At 38.7% G+C, this 18,238-nt stretch overlaps 1 protein-coding gene across 2 annotated transcripts in view; it reads right to left on the bottom strand.

Annotated features, from left to right (window-relative positions):
* The window catches only part of LOC136759156 (asc-type amino acid transporter 1), a 28,384-nt gene extending 12,090 nt beyond the window's left edge, over positions 1-16,294 (bottom strand). The window contains exons 1-3 of one of the 2 annotated variants that reach the window (XM_066714023.1): positions 15,933-16,294; positions 10,391-10,595; positions 3,494-3,645 (exon numbers count right to left, since the gene is read on the bottom strand). In XM_066714023.1, coding sequence (XP_066570120.1) covers positions 3,494-3,645; positions 10,391-10,595; positions 15,933-16,107 — 532 coding nt within the window. In that variant the 5' untranslated portion in view covers positions 16,108-16,294. The remainder of the gene's footprint in view (positions 1-3,493; positions 3,646-10,390; positions 10,596-15,932) is intronic. The other variant, XM_066714024.1, reaches the window with a different exon arrangement.
* Positions 16,295-18,238: the final 1,944 nt, after the last annotated feature.

Genomic DNA, 18,238 nt, shown 5'->3' with positions numbered 1-18,238 from the left:
GCGGTACGCAGGAACCAGAGTCCTGAACTGTTTGTGAGCTGAGCTTGGAAGCGAGTTGATAGAGCAGATCAGTGAAAGAGCAGATCATGATGGACGAATTGGGGCAGAGAGGACACCAGGTAGTAGCAGGGTTTTGGATGTGCTGGATGCAGATGGGACTGCAGAAACAGGGAGGGCAGTCAGAAGCAAGTTACAGTAGTCTAGGAGGGAAAGGACCAGGGACTGGACTGTGTGGACTCATGGGTGAGGAAGGGTCTGATTCAGAAGAAGCGTCAGCAGTGTGGAATTTAGGGGATACTTAGTGTTCCTCATGAGCAGAAGCCTGGGGCAAAGGTCCTAAGCATTATTGTGTGTGTGTGTTTAGTTATTCACAGCCTACTAGACCAGGCTGTAAGCTGCAGTATAGAGAAATCCAGTCTATAAATGAATGGCCATGAAACTTATTTGCAGTATGTTGTGCTTTTCTAAGTTTGTTTGTTGTCCAGTAGAGGAAGGTGTAGGCAAACTGCAGTCATGGTAAAGCATGGAGGGTTATAGTAAATAATTATACAAAACCATGGAGCACCATGGAACAAAATGCTAAATAACCATGCAAAATTACTGTGGTAAGAGCTCAGATGGGTTAAAGACTTCCTGGCCTTCTTGTTTTGTTTGTAAAGCACTCGTGTCTCTTCTTCATGACGTTCCAACTCTGTAACTTAAATCATGCCCATAATTAAACTAATAATTTTCCAAATCAAAATATTTCTCTCTTAAACAGCTGCAGTTCTCAAGCTACATTAAAAATCATGTTAGTCACTTTATGCTTCAGTGTATAACATTGCATTATGCTGTATTTTACATTGTGACATTCTAATTACAGTTCACTGCAAGTTAATGGCGTAATTTCATTGTTAAATATCAGTCACCTTGGATAAAGTCATCAGCCAATTTATAATAATAATATATTAATAGTACACTATTGAACTAATAGATGTGCTTTATGTGTCCTTTATACTAAATCATTGGTTTAAACAATCCAGTTCATTTTTAAAAGAGTTATTTTTAAATGTATGTATTTTAATTCTTATGAAAGGAATTTATCTATGGTACATAATTTTGATTGAATTCAATTATCTTTTTTCAGACAACATTTTAAGGAGGGATTAATGGGCAAATCTAGATTAATCCAGACTAACCTTAATTGACTCCTGTTCCTGTTGCAGTGAACCTGGCCCGTGGCGAGGAATGTCAGGGCAATCCTGGCGAGAATTGAGGGGCTGGAGTGTAATACTCAGAACAATGGACAATGAATCTGGCACACCCTGCTGATTAACACTGGGGCTTCAGGCTGGCACCATTATATAGGCTGATGTGAACTGCGTGATTAGTCAGGTGACACGCCGCTGGTATGGAAGTCCATCTCGAGCCAACACTCTGGTCAAAAGTGACCATTATGATCAGAGAAATCTGAATCAAATCCGAAAGGGGGGGCTGCAGAATGACATCTGGCACACGGATGGTGTGATAATGATACTTTTGAGCCCAGGAAGCAGAAAATGGAAATGGACCATCATTTCTGGCATCCAAAGCCAGGCGCTGATGATGCACACCAGGACAGAGGCCTTGTATTCTGCCGCTGTTGGTGGACGCGTCAAAGAAGATTCCCTGTGTGCTAATGATCTTGCCCTGAGGATGATTCCAACACTGGTTAAGATGTTCAGCGCATCTGTCTCTCCCTGTCCTTTTGACTGCAGGATTTTGAAACATGTGACATTCATTTGTCATCTTTTTTTGTCCTTCAGTTCTAAACATTTATGTCCTAAAAATTGACCCATTCCTTTTTCGTTTCCTACCATCATTTACCTTTAATAAACACTTTCCTTTCTCTCAGCATATATATTTAAACTTGCACTTTAACACTGCTTTCAAAAAGCTTTAATAGCTCTAAAAAGCAAGAGTAAGTCTGTTTAAAGCATGCATTGACCTCTTACTTTATGATTTAAACAACCTTTTAACAATTAATAATAATAATAATAATAATAATAATAATAATAATAATAATAATAATAGTGCCAATTTAATATACAACTGGTAAAAGAGACCACTTAATTCTGCCAAAATGTACTTGTGACCACTTTTCAATTCACAATATTATTTTAGCACATTATAGAGTATTTTGGGTGTGGTAAGGACCCAAAACACACAGCTAAAAGCACCCAAGAATGGATAAGAACAAAACATTGGACTGTTCTGAAGTGGCCATCCCTTGGTCCTGATCTGAATCCTATCGAACATCTATGGAAAGAGCTGAAACTTGCAGTCTGGAGAAGCACCCATCAAACCTGAGACAGCTGGAGCAGTTTGTTCAGGAAGAGCGGGCCAAACTACCTGTTAACAGGTACAGAAGTCTCATTGAGAGCTACAGAAGACATGTGATTGCAGTGATTGCCTCTAAAGGTTGTGCAACATACTATTAGGTTGAGGGTCCAATCAGTTTTGTCCAAGCCATTTTAATTTGTTTTATTATTTACAATATTATGTTGAAAAACAAAATCAAAAGCAAAGTCTGGTGGATGCCAATAACTTTTGTCAGTTTCAAGTTATTTCAGAGGAAATTGTGCATTCTTCGTTTCTTGTGGAGGGGTACCAACAAATTTGAGCACGTCTGTATATATAATAACCATCACCTTTACACATTTCAACACACTTATATTTAATGTAGAAACCTGTATGGAGTTCTCTTGTATCATGATCATTATGGATTTCTTTTGTTACAGGATGGGTGTGTCACTGGCATAGCAGTTGGTATTGGTATCCTGAATTTGGACAGACATTTATTAAGTATATGATTATCCATCCATCTTCAAAACCACTTATCCTGGTGAGGGTCACGGGGAAGCCAGAGCTGATCCCAGCAGGCATAGGACACAAGGCAGGAATACACCCAGGACAGGACACCAGTCCATCACTGGGCAACACACACAGGGCAATTTAGAGTGACCAATCAACCCAGAGAAAACCCACACGGACACGGGGAGAACATACAAACTCCACACAGACAGGCCCCCCCGAGCCGGGACTCAAATCCAGGACCCTAGAGCTGTGAGGCAGCAGCACTTACCACTGCGCCACCATGCCACCAAGGATATAATTATGCAATGAGTATTTGAAATAAATATAATAAAGATAGGTAAATATATTAAATTATAAAGAAAACGTATAACCCATTTTCATAAGGGGACAGACACCAACAAAGAGACTGTCAGTCAGAGTAAGATTGTTTTGTGCAGTGAATGATCCAGCTCCTGAAAAAAGTGTGTGTACATGATGTGCATTTCATGTGAAATATAATCAGACATTTCTACGTGGTGATTCCAAAAAGAACAACTTTTGGAATACTGCGATACAGTTTCTGAAAACTTGCATTTGTGTGACTTTTCATGTTGGCAATCCTACGCTTGTGTAAGCGTCCACACAGACACAGTATAGCAGTGGTGACAGAGGTACTCACAGAGGCAGACAGTTGACAGTGTCCTCGTGGCGGTGTAGGGAGGGACACAGTCGGGGAAGACAGGCTGTAAGACGTAGTTGGAGAAGGTCAGCGCTATGACTGCCAGGGTGGTGGGATACATTATCAACACCGCACTCCACAGCAACAGGAACCTTGGAGATGGAAATAGAAAATGAGCGACATCAGAGAACCAAGTCACTGCCTGCTCAGCTTGGCATTGAACACCTTTTTTTATGGGTTATTGTCATTTTTGGAAGACTTTTTGCATAGCACCTGGACTCTGTAGCTTGTTTTGCTTTTGCTGATATCTACAGTCCAAACCAAAAGTACTGTCACTCTGAAACCTGTGCTATTCACTAAATCCTAAGTACGGCACCAGACTTGATTACCAGTGCTATATTTTCCATGTTTATTGAAATCTGACTGCTCCTACCAAGTTGTAGCATAGATTCAGCTTATTATTATTATATTCAGACAGGGGATACTCTTCACTACTACGTTCTGGGACAATAAACATTGAAAAGATTGTGTTGATAAAGTGTAATTTCTTAAGAAAAATGTATGTTAATGAGTGTGTGATGTTTTCAAGTGCTGCATTTACATGTGAGTTTCTCTTGACAACTGTCATGCTTTAAGTGACAAATTTACATGAACAGGTTAAATTACAACAGCTGTCTTACATACCCAAATCCATTTTCATCCACATGGACTTGCCGTACTGCTCTGCGTAAGGCTCCCGATACAAGGGGAAACTCAAGTGTGCTTTGAATAGTGCCTACTTCCACAATCATAATGGTGTATGTGTATAATGCTGCTTTGTTTTATGTTGTTTTTGTAATTACATTTTAATCATACTGCTTGAAGCACTTTCTGAGAGCCACACAGACATAACAACCTCAGAGCTTGGATTGTAAACACAGTCGCTAAAAACTCTTCAAAACTGTAATTTATCCTTGCCAATTCAAATTGGTCACTTAAAGCACAGCATGTGGAGTGCCAATTTGATTGTCTGTTAATTATATAAGAGGGCAGTTCAGGGGTTCAATGTAAAATTAATTAAAATTAAAGGATGAACTGTAGAATCTCCCATTTATTTTCCCTCTTTCTTCATTCAGATTTGAAACTGAACTCAGCTCACTGTTAGGACTTCCATGGGGTTTCAGAAGGAATGACACAATGAATGCATCCTCTAGTAAGCAAGCTGTCGAAGCCATTCAATGTGTTTCACACCGCAAGCCCACATTGTCTACAGTCCATCTATCACACTAGCTGGGGGATTTGATGCAGGTGGAAAAGCTAGCGGGCCTGAATTTGCAAGCATCCGAGCAGCTGCGGGAGGAGATGTGTGCAGTGAACTGAGTTTTCTGGCTTCCAGCCACCTATCCCAAGCAGCACCAGGGAACTTGTGCGCTGCCGCCAGGGAAATCCAATTGCATAGCCTAGGGCTCACTATAAATACTGTGTAGTGCTTATATCAGATGTGACCCCAATCAGTAAATTGGGTGGGCTGTTCACAAATAAAACAGGATTTTTTTTTCAATCCAGTATCTTTTCATGGTGAGCACCATTTCAAAGCAAGCACTTGCCAAAAGCCAGCTAAGCCAAAAGCCGGTTAAGTGGACAAGGACTATTAAACATACAACTATAACACTCACCAAGGGAAGATGCAGAACTTAAATGCCAACAGAAGAACAGATATTGCCCTAAACACTCCTCAGCCTTAGGAGTTACCAGATGGAACAAGGAACTAGCCTTGCATACCTTTCACAATTATGAAACTGTTAAATGATGTGCAGTTTTGGAGAACAGAAGTTGCTTTGACAGTACACAATCCTTTTATTTCAAGATCTGTTTGAGAATGCAGCAGGAGATGTAAAGGCAACCTCTAAGCTCTATTGTATACAGGATGTTACTATTGAATCTAGCCTTGCCCTTGAGTGATTGTTGCTATGTTTTTGGTCTCCACAGCCAAACAAGTCTTACACCTGAGCTAACAAAGTGGAGGCCTTCTGTTTCACTTTAGTCCTCCTCTAAGACCAGTTCACAGGGCTTAGAAACCTTCAATTGGCTAGTCTGCACTCTGCAGCTCCCTTTCTGAATTATTCAGAGCTGCACAGTGGAGAGGTCAAAACCTAGCGCACATAGAGCCATTCCATTAAATCATGTCAAAGTGACACTTGTAAAACAGGACTTATGTAACCCTTAAGTGCATTACATGTCTTCCGGTAATGTTGTCTTAATTGACTTGTCCTGTAGCTCAGGCTGAGATCACACAGTGACAGGCAGAGACCAGTGTACAAGGCAAAGTCATGATTTGCACTGGGTATACAAAGGGGGACTAAGGTGACAATTTCTGAGGGTATTGGGGGGAAAAACAGTCATTTTCCTATTGAAGTAACAACACCATTGATTAATGCATTTCTTTGACAATATTACATAACAAAATCTTTCAAAAATACTCAATATTAACACTAACCACTCAATTTCCTTATTCATACTGGGATTATATATGATTTAATTGGCAGAGATTAAAGTGTGGTACCTACAATTATGGTTTTATTGATCATAATATACCAAATACTGGTGGATGTCAAAATTATGCTATTTCAGGGTTTCAGGATGTTTTGTGTCATAATTTCCTGGATAGTGGAAAGACAGTGGAAAAACTACAGCACTGGAATTGTCTTCCTGTGGCAACTCGAGCCACTATGTTCAGCAGTGCTTTAGCATTAATGTATTACCCATTAATAATAATACTACTAATAATAACAATAATATTGTGATTTTTAATTTTCCTTCAAAATATAAAATCACCCAAACTCAGCACTGTGTAAAAAGAAAAAAAAAATGATAAGGTTTATTAATTTAATTAATTAATTAATTAATTTGCTAAATTTGTTTTATTATATAGTAATATTATATGTTTAGTATAGTAATATCACCGTTTCCCCAAAACGTGATATGAATCAAAGTAATCATTTCTGAAAGACAACTGAGTATTTCAATTCTCCCTTGGCTGTTTGTGCACATAAATCAGCCTCTATTTTCATGGTAGTGCATGTGTGCCAGTCTTATACTGACACAAAAAACAACAGTAATACTGACATATATTCTCAAAAACCCAAATCCCCCAAAAACAGTTTCCAGGAAAAAAAAATGCTTTTCTGAAAGTGCATATGTCATTATGTCATTACGAATAAGATTTTATTTGTGTGAATTACATGAAACTGTAATTTTAATTAATTTATTATATCTGCATTCCACGAAAATAAAAATGTTGTATTTCTTTCACCAGCTGGGGATGGAAAAGGGTATTTTGTGTAGTAGTTTCTGATTGTAGAGAAATGGAAAACTACCGATTCATAATTGAGAGATACATACATTAATAGAAATGCACACACCTAGTTAGCCACGACTTGTCACTTGGTGTGTCCTAAAGTGAATGACTGCATTTTATGTAGTAGTTTTTGTGTCTGCAATGCACATTTTGTAAGTGATTCATTCCATTTATCCAAAATGGCATTCACATGCTCATTAGAGGTACAAGCCGCCCAGTATGTGATTAATGATAGTGTTCTACCATGGTTTTATTTGTGGATACACTGATCTTGAGGTCATCTTGTCCAGATCCTCCTTGATTCACCATCCAATAAAAAATAAATTAATAACATGTATTCCAGGTTAAATATTTAAAACATTTAGCAAATTCATAAATATGCTGCTTTTTATTATGTGCCAAACACTGAAATAGTGCCTAAATGTTTTAACAGCTATGCTTTCTATAAATGATGCAATTTGCCAATGCCTTTCACTTACAAGGGCAGATACTGGGATGCACCAGCTGAACATTTTTGAAAGCCCCTGTTTCTGTCCCTCCAGTTCCAGCTGAGATCTGTCTTGGAAGGGGCGGCTCCAGCAAAACGTATGGAAACTGACAGCAATTCATTGTTACCTTGTAAAGTACAAATCATTGGCTGACTTCTTCAAACTTTAGACTAATAAAGCAAATAAAATGAATCTTCTACACTGAAAATAAAATAAAATAAAAAATACTAATATATTAATTATAACGTACCCACAGTTCCTACAGCACGGTTTCACTTCAATTGTTTCAATGACCTTACCCAAGGACTGAGTTTGTTTGTAGTATGTAGCAAAGCTCATATAGCTGAAGTAAACTGGATTCAACAACTATATTCTTCTTTCCAAAAGCATTTTTTCAACGATAACATACATTCATAACATACATAATGATAATATTATCAACCCTGCCATCCCCACTTCTGTCTCTTTACCTTTGTTCTGGGAAGTATCAAATTCAGGCTCAAAGCCAGCATCAATTCAATAATACATATCGAATGCAGTAGAAGAGGTCATTCGAACTATTCCTGTATCAATGCAAAATATACCAAGTTGAGAATAAATCTGACTACATATCATCTTAATATAATGTTTCTCTTTCTCAAAATAAAAAACAATCTGTGTGTCACATCAGCATTATAGAAAGCTTATTGTCGACTGGGGTCTCCAAAAATGTATCTATAGTATTCTATAAAATAAGTATTGCATTTTTGACAAAGAAGGGATTGCTTTCCTGCTTGGCTTGTCTTCAGATTTGAATTTCATGTCTGTGTTTTCAGATACGCCATGTTTTTTCAGTTATTATGCAGAAAATCTGTGTAACATATAAACAACAAATTCTGTTAATATATAAACAAACTAATTCTGTACCTAGGGTTGCCACCTTTGAGATACAAAAATACCGGACGGCCTGGACATGTAACACATATATAAGAACATATCCAATAGAATTGATTTATTAGAATTACCGGACATCTGCCAAAAAAACGGACAAGGGGTCAAAGCGCATAAAAATACCAGACAGTCCAGTAAAATACCGACTGGGTGGCAACCCTATCTGTACCTAGGTAGGATTGCCTTGTGTGCTTTTGTTTTGTTTGCGTACCTAAATAAGTGAATGTTTTCATTTCAGTTTGCACAAAACCTGATATTGCAGTGGAGTATGTTTGTGTGAACTGGTTTGCCATAATTCTGGAAGAGAAGGCAGATACATCACTGTCATTTGTGGGAGTATCCTGTAAACAAAATGCTTGTTTGCATGTATGGGAGTGAGTGAGTTTAGAGACAACAAAAGAAAAATAACAAAGGAAACCACCGGTATAAAACTTGTCATCGTTTCCACAGACCCCATCTATAGAGCCCCAGATATGTATACACTGAGTATATACTACAGAACATTAGGAACACCTGCTCTTTCCATGAAATAGAATGACGAGGTGAATCCAGGTGAAAGCTGATGATCCATTATTGATGTAACCTGTTACATACACTTCAATCAGTGTAGATGAAGGGGGAGACAGGTTAAAGAAAGATTTTTAAGCCTTGACACAATTGAGACACGGATTGTGTATGTGTGCCTTTCAGAGGGAAAATGGGCAAGACTTAAGTGCCTTTGAACGGGGTATGGTAATAGGTCAAAGGTTTGACTTAGTCAAGAACTGCAACACAGCTGGCTCAACAGTTTCCCGTGTATAAAGGATGGTTCACCACCTAAAGGACATCCAGCCAACAGCAGACCAGATATCGAAAAACGTTTCTTTGATGAAAGAGGCCAAAGGAGGCTGACACGAACTCTGCAGAGCAACAGACGGGCTACAGTTATTCAACGGACAGTCCAGACCAACATTGGTGCACAACTAGTTATACCTTGACATGAATGGGGAATGGCTGCTGGTGACCTAAAAGAGTTTCACTTTTTCAGCAAAAAACACAAGAAACTGCGGTTGCAGTGGGCTAAGGAACAAAAACACTGGACACTGGAGGATTGGAAAAACATTGCCTGGTATGAAGAACTCTGGTTCCTGATATCCATCTGCTAAAGGAAGTTTTCAGCAGCATAATACCCCATGCCACAAGTCTAGGATTGTCCAGGAATGGTTCCATGCACAGTCACCAGCTCTCAATCCAATCCAGCATCTGTGGGATGAGCTGGGCTGAGCTATTGGGAGTAGAGATCCACTACCAGACAACTTGACACAACTGTGGGAAGCATTGGCTTCAACATGGGCCAGCATCCCTGTGGATCGCTTTTGACACCTTAGAGAGTTCATGGCCTAACAAATTGAGGTTGTACTTAATGCAAAAGATGGTGCAACTCATTGTGTACACCATTGATAAGCAATATGGTCATACATTTTTGTTTTGGTGGCGGGATGGAATTTATTGTTAAACAACCCCTGTTATACAAAAGACAAATTACTTTCTACAGATTGTACTGAAATGAAATTACTATTCGACTTGGGAACACATAACATTCATACAAACTAGAGCAGGTGAGTGGGATGATTCAAGTGATCAAATGATGGAAAGATGCAAAATTTATTATTTTTTCCTCTCTTTGAATGTGGGATTGTTTACTTAATGAGGAGAAAATAATTACTCCATCTTCACAGTATTTCTCACTGTTGTGGACACAGAAACACCAAGTTGTTTACAGAAATTATAATTATTGACAAGGGGTAAGACTGTGAACACTTGCTCGACTTATTCTGCTTTTGTAATGTGTTTTTCCACTATCTAGGAAGTTATGACACGACACAACCTATAACCCTGAAATAGCACAAAATAGTACATGATGTCTGGACATGCAGTGTGAAACAGACTCTTAATCATTAAAAATGCAGAATATGATAAAGCTGACAAAAACACAATCGTAATATCAATAAGGAAATCAAGTGGCAAGTTAAAATGATGTTTTTGATTTTTATATTTATGTTATTTTTTATCTTCTCACTGTCTTGCTTTATGTAGCTCAACTATACCCCCTCCTCCTGAATTTATAGGAGCTTGGGTTAGGCGCACACATGAAGTACCTACCCCACTAGGCCTCCAAAAATTTCTGTCACGTAAGAATAGTCCCCCCCCGATTTGGGAATTGTGACTCCGAGCTCTGCATAGCACAGGGAGCCCAGTCCTGCTATTCCGCCTCCGAGCATCCATATGATGAGCGCTAGCCCAACAGAACCAGAATGCTCCAGTACTCCTTTAGGGGCGATGAAAATCCCAGAACCGATGATATTACCTGTTGGGCAAAATAAGAAAAATATGTAAAAAAAATAAATAAACAAAAGGTGCAGGATGAAATCAAGCCACTTAGCAATCTCAAATTGATAAACACATTACTTCAGGGTGCCATTTTGTTTAAAGTTGGCTTTTTACTCCTGCGTAATGGAAGGCTGAGACTTATATGTATCTTCCCTTTCTGTGGTTGTTCTGTTCTGCAATCTGAAAGATTTTTCTAGCGCCATTACCAATGGAATTCCTTGGGTCACTTTATGTAGCCGAGAAGAATCTGCTAAGTGTGCGATGACATTGGAAATGGCTTTGCTTGCATTTTGAGAACTTTGCAGTCTTTACTTTACCTTTCTCAGTGAGTCACTTTGTATACGTAGCCCAGTTTGTCACTCCAGTTCCACACAAGGGAATGGCTCTGATAAATAGTGTAAGATCTGAAAAGCTATACATATATATACACATACATACATATATATATATATATATATATATATATATATATATATATATACACATACATACATATATATATATATATATATATATACATATACATATATATATATATATATATATATATATATATATATATATATATATATATGTGTGTGTGTGCTTGGAATAACAAGAATATATAGAAAATAAATTAATGGATCCAAGCCAAAACACAAATATATGACATCATTGAAAGAGTGAAAATGCTATAATGGCAAGCTGTACACATTGCAAAAAGAACAGATCTAAGATAGATAAAGAAAGCTAATGAATGAATCCCAAGAGATTAAAAAAGGTGTAGAAGTCGACTGGAGGTATAGGATGCAAACATGAAATAATAAGCTTTTTAGGTGTGGCATGTAAATGAGAAGCTAAAGATTAGCTAGAGAAGTGGAAACATCTTGGGAAGGCTTTCATCCAACAGTGGATTGATATAGACTGCTGCTTGTGAGAGTGTACAGAATTATTTAAGAACAATAAAGCAATCAGAAGGGCTTGTAAAAGTAGGGAAGGATTGATGTAATAGGGGAAGACCTGTTTTTGTTTCAGATCAATTGAAATCTAGTTTCTTAGTTGACTGATGCAAAGCACTACAGGGTTGAATCACAAATACAATTGTCTTCCCCATAACTCATGTGACACATAATATTGTACTTGATCATTTTTTCCAGTTTTGCAGTCTAGATAATTTACCGGAAAACACAAATAAAAATAAAATCTTAAGGTGGCACAAAAAGAAATATGATCTCCAAATACTATCCCTATATTATATCATTTCTTTCTTTCTTAGCAGATGCCCTTATTCAGGGCCCTTATCTGTAATCTGTAATACTTGTGAAACCCTTTTGCCATTCTTAGATCCCTTTGCTAGGTTAATGTTAATATTTAATCTCAATTTTGGAATAAATGAACCAATTATTCAAAAAAGAAACGAGAAATATAATTCTGCAGGGATTTGGGAATGAGAAAGGTGTAGATATAAAAACCTGTCTCTTCTAGTCCTGCATGTATTGTTCTACTGATTATCTAACTTGAAATGAATTGAAACAATTAAATAGGGGATCTGCAGTGTCTCGGTTATTATAAACCATGAAACCTCAAGTGCAGCTGATCCCCAAAGACCTGTCTTCTGCAAGATCTGCGTTGGTGCATTAGAGGGGCTCTTACATAAGCCAGTCTGCTGAATTATTTACTGGGAATTTTGTGCTTGCATGCAGTAACTGAAGATGAACTTTATCAACTCACTTAGCATTTTTGCTTTATGTGCTTTTAAAAAAATGTTTTTTCAGAATTAAGTGGAGCTCAGGGAGCTCCTGAATGGTGAATACAAAAATGGAAGAACTAAAATTAATTCACACTGCTAAAAGAAAAATACAAGAACTATAGTCACAAAAGTATCAGGTCAGACCTCCCCCTGCTGGTCATTGATTCGACCAGAGTTAATTCGGGATGGCAGTATGACATTTTGAACCATAGTCTAATGCTATCAATTAATCAATTTTCCAAGCCACAAAACTAGGAGCGCAACACAATTAGTTAAATATTTGCATTGCCTGTTTAGAGCCCTAAACTCAGGGTATGTTGTGTATGCAATTAAATGATGAAAAAGCTCCACAAAGTGACACACACCTTTTAAGAGTTACTTTTCACATAAGAAAACATGAAAATAACCCGCAACACTGGTGGGAGCTAAATTACCTGTTTTTATGTATTGCTTTTGCTTCAAATTATTTTTTGATGAAATGATAAACAAATATCAATGCTCTTTCCAATTGAGCCCATTTTTAATATTTGGCTTTGGACAACAAAGACAGTCAGATCGGGTAACAAATTCAGCCACAAAAATGACCAGTGAGTCAGAGTTAGAAAGTGTACAATTCACATCTAGTAGTAGCCTATATGGACCTTCACTATTTCACTATTTCATATGAAGATGCAGTGGTTTGTAAGTCATTTGGATGATTAAAAAAAAAAAAGCTTGCTCGATGAGCACCACTTTGAGGTGGCTGGTGGGCTGTTGCCTTCTGTATTAGCTGCTGCATCTCAAGTGCCTGAGAACAGAGATCCATGTACAGAACTGGGCATTACAATAATCAGATTGTGGTTATGTATATTACACAGAGGAAGAATTCTTCAGAAAAGGAGACAGGAGTCCAACAGAATTGCTTAAAAAGTGTTAGAAATAGAGAGCAGGTGGAGAGAAAGAGGAATGGAGCTGCTTCAAAGAAATTGAGAAAAAGATTAGAGTTTATTTAACCCATGGGCTCTTTGTGCAACAGCAGCCTACTTAGAGTTCACCCTACAAAGGACACATGCCATTTTTCACCTGGGAGTGCTGCGAAACATAACCCTCTGAAGTCACAATCATTCTGGCAGCCTGTGTCGCCGCCATCTGTACCACCAAGGCACTGTTCCCTCAGGTCACTACAGGGCAGCGGCTCTGAACTCACGCCACAATGCTCCATGGGACTTTCGGTGAGCCAATAACATCGATCAAATGTTGGACGGCCGTGGTTCAAAGACAGTGGCATGTGCCCGGCGCACTGCTGTGTTATAACATCAGAAGATTTGGACAGTTCCCGTTCTTACTATGCTAGTATCCTTATTGAATCGCATTGCCGCACAGCAAAGAAAGGTGTGTCTCAGTTTCTCTGCTGAATAACATCTATTTTCTACAGGTAACAACTGTCTCCTTAATCATGTAGTATGGCCACTTATTCACACAGAAAACCATAACACATTGGTTGAGAATCAGGCCTTTAAAACCCCCTCCTATGCATTTCACCCAGTTTCTAAATATCGAGTAAAAATACTTCCCTTTAGCCATTGACGAATTTGAGCTGACAGTTTAGCATCAAATCAAAAGCTGACCTTGCATCCCCACTCATTCAAAACTAATAAGATGTAATTTTAGCTTTTTGGCCAAAGAATCTCTCTAATCTCTTTCTGTCTTTTTGCCTCGGTTCTGAAGGTGGGTTGTAGTGTACTATGGATATGAACTAAAAACAATAGCCCTTCCTGGTTTGCACACATTCCACAGCATAGTATAGTAAGTAATCCTAACTGCATCTAACCAGTTCCTAGAGAGAGCAGTGTATAACACTGCACATGTTGTTGAGCATCTTATTGCTTTAATTCTCTCTGCACAGGCTGTTAAAGTATAAAAATGCAAGATGAAGTTATTTTCATATCCTGATCTATATAACTTATATTTTTACATGTATAGAACCTGCATGCATTATGCATTTGAGATATGAACCATAATAAGCCATAACCCATTGTAAGGAATGTATTAAGCCCCTTAATGAGGATTTACAAATGTTTTAATAACCTTTGCCTCGCTTTTTTCTTCATTTTTGTTTAGTGAAATCTAACATAATTGAAATATGATCAATAGACTTGGATTTTGTATGTATTAATTTTTTATCAAGAAAATGATTTTAATCAAAAATATGTCTTTCCTTGTTCCAACGTGTTTCTCAAGACTAATGTTTATTGTCACCGAGAGCTGTAGAATTATCCTGGGTGTGGAAACATACCCTGTATACTGTGCAAACAGGAATACTGCTAGTTATACATTTAAATATACACTACTTATACACTAATAATAATAATAATAATAATAATAATAATAATAATAATAATAATAATAATAATAATAATGCATATGACTTGCTCATAACATTAGCTTTTATTCGTGTAAGGGTTGCAGCTGCTGAGGTGAATGTAATATAAAATCTGAGCTTAAATCAATGGGGTGAAAAGATCACATTCTGATTTATCACTCCATATTTCAGGAACTCGTTTACTCAAGTTTTTTTCTCTCTCTATCCCTTCCCACTTTATTCTTCTCCCCGGGAATGTTCCACACACCATTAATAGGGTTCATTCTTGGTGTTTGACCACACAACCATTGTGCTGCGTAGACTGCTGTATTTCCCTTGCTATAGGTCAAATCAGGACATCATTTAGCCAGGACATCAGAGTCCACAAGGTTACAGACTTTAAGCAACTCTGAGAAGGTTTCTGTAGCAGAACTAAGGATATCACCTCCAGTTCCTGGGCACCTTCATCTCAGACACAACTGCCCCAAAACTGAAACAAGATCACAAATGCTGTCACACTTCAACATGTAGCGCCCATCACTGGTCCTCCTTTCCCCGACTCAGCAAGTGCGTTCAAGCTCTGCATCATCGACACAGACATCCTAAAAGATGTGTATCTAAGCGCAGCCTAAGAAACAATGGGACTTTAGTGTTAGGCAAGCTGTTTGTCTCTGCACTTATGTTCTACTTTTTGCCCCCGGCGTGTAAATATGCATAACGACCTGTATATATATATATATATACTATACTTTGTATCTGCTCATGAGCTCTGGGAATTCACCATATAATCACGCATTAGGAATGAGTGTGAGCATGACAGTAAGCGCACTAAATCTCAGCAAAACATCGCCACTGTAAAACTGCCTTCCAAATGCTTAAGAGTTTTACGTAAGAGCATTTGTTGTGTGGTTTCCTCTCGGTAAGAGTTCAAGTGAAGCGTGTCTGTGCGTGTATAAACTTCACTATAATACTGTGCTGGCTCTTCACAGGCGGTGTGTGAAAGTTTCTCAGCTCGTCATTAAACCTCATCCAGAGAAGTGCGTTACAACTCGAGCATCTCAGAGAACCCGCCTGCAGCACACATGCACTGCTAACCCTGTTAAAACATCAAGCCCACAGCCACAGAGCTTAGTATATACAAGGTTAGAACATTTAAAACAACTAAAAAGCAAACAGCTCTAGTTTTCCATCGTTGCCTGCTAAAAAAAAAAAAAAATCAGCAAGTAAGCAGTGCAGACTCTCACCTATGATAATGGCACAGGCGCTAAGAAGTCCAATTTCTTTTTTCAGTGTCACTCTTTCGGGGATGTGGTCGCGCTTGTTGTTGCCATTTTTCATCATCTTCTCCGGCGCCGGGGAGGGAGCCTGCTTAGTGCAGTTACTTGTGTTCCGATTAGCTCCATCCATTTCTGCGCCCATTTAAAAAGGCTTGCTCGGATCCCTCTCTTGAACTCATATACCGCATTGATGCACGGTGAATAGCAGGCGCATGCGCAGCACTCCGCCGCGGCTCGGGGTAGAATGCTAAACACCGCGGTGCCGGGGGCGGCGGGCCGGGCGTCAGCGTCCTCTCACCTGCGACACACCCGCCGCTTCAAAGCGCCTTCATTGTCAGCCTGTATAATGCAGGGTGTGCTTATCGGCCTGTTCACAGTGTGCTTCTTTGCCGATCTTAGTTTGTCTCCATATACACATACGTATCTATCAACGCAGGCTCAAATACACACAATTACTAGGCACACGCATATACAAGATTAGAATGCAGAAGATATTGAGAGATCGAATGTGTGGAATGCGGGGCTGTAGGAAGTGTTCTCATGTTCTTTTATATTACATATGAATGTAGCAACGGTAAAGGCGATTTTTTTTTTTTTTTTTTTTTTTTTTTTTTTGCACTTGGGTCTGCTCTATTCTACATTGGAGTCACGGGGAAATCTGACTGATAAAAAATGTCCACAAACCACAGTATTTGCACATGTTTAATATCCATATGAGACGCAAATAAAAGTCACATTTCATGCACTTGACATCAATGACTCCCACGAACCTCTTACCCCCTCTGATCGACGGCACATTTGTCTCTCGGGCAGACCGATCTGAACAGCAGCCGTAACTACACTTCTAGAAGAGGGGCGAGGGCATTTTTCAAGGGGTGCAAAACAGGGGGGGGGGAGCCTCTGATTCAATAGCATCCGTGTTTTCTTTATATTACGTTACAGTCTTACATTTCTAACAGTAGACAAGACGTTTCATACGCCAATGAAGCCAGATTACAGTCATCTGCTAATGTAACTGTTTATTTGTAGCAAATACGTGCAATACTCCTAAGAGTGAGCTGACTGAGACGCAGAGTGGTCTGTCCGGTGCCTGTGCTCTGCCCCCTGCCATCTTAGCAACCAGTTACCCCTTTCCGGCAGACCTTTCGGTCGTGAAATACATCAACAGAAAAACAGCCAAATGCTGCATATAACAACAGCAACAATATATCAAATTGAGACTTTAATTCGATTTTGATGACAAACTTCTTATAATAAAATAAAGGTTAATTAAATAAACTAAAAAACAGAGGGATATCAGAACCGTATACATGTGCATCGGACACGGAGCAGATTACTGCATTGGACAAGGGGAGCGCAACTTTGACGAATCCACCAGCGTTTAGATTTGGACATAAAGCACTAGAATGTCGTAGTTCGAATTAAATAATATGGAGAACATTAACAATACAATAATTCTAGCGTCATGAAGAATTCGAGTGATTGACTGGAAACACCTGCAGGACACGTTCAATAAGAATCGAAAATCTAAATACACACCCATAATACAAATATATGATTATTAAAATATTTTACATGGCAAGTAAACCCTGTTTTACGTCTAAAGAACAAACCAAACAATGCATGAAACTTAGACGACTGCGATGAAGGCAACAAATACAAATACAATATTGCTGTCTTCAATGTAGATCCATACTTGACACTTGTTAATTTCACAGCTGTAATTTGGATATTACTGCCTTAGCTCCGGTCTTTTACAATTCATAAAACAAACCCTGAAATGTAGGCCTACTTTGTGACCGCAGGGTTCACGAAAGAGGCTCACAGTGGAGCTGGAGAGTTGGAAGGTCAGCTGCTCCATTTCAATTACACTGAGTGTACAAAACATAAGAAAACACCTGCTCTTTCCATGAAATAGACTGACGAGGTGAATCCAGGTGAAAGCTGATGATCCATTATTGATGTAACCTGTTAAATACACATCAATGTAGGTGCCAGGTGCGCTGGTTTGAGTGTGTCAAGAATTGCAATGCTGCTGGGCTTTTCACACTCAACAGGCTCCTGTGTGTATCAAGGATGGTCCACAACCCAAAGGATATCCAGCCAACGGCTGGCTAGTGGTCAAAAATGTCTCTTTGATGAAAGAGGCCAAAGGAGGCTGACACAAATTGTGCAGAGCAACAGATGGGCTATACAACATTGGTGCAGAGTGACCCATAAAAGAATGCAAACCTTGTCGTACCTTGACACAAATGGCTACAGATAACAACACA

The sequence above is a fragment of the Amia ocellicauda genome, chromosome 9 (genome assembly GCF_036373705.1).
Source record: "Amia ocellicauda isolate fAmiCal2 chromosome 9, fAmiCal2.hap1, whole genome shotgun sequence".
In the NCBI taxonomy this organism is placed as follows: Eukaryota; Metazoa; Chordata; class Actinopteri; order Amiiformes; family Amiidae; genus Amia; species Amia ocellicauda.
The sequence above is the reverse complement of the archived record's forward strand: the minus strand, read 5'-3'. Positions and strand labels throughout refer to the sequence as shown.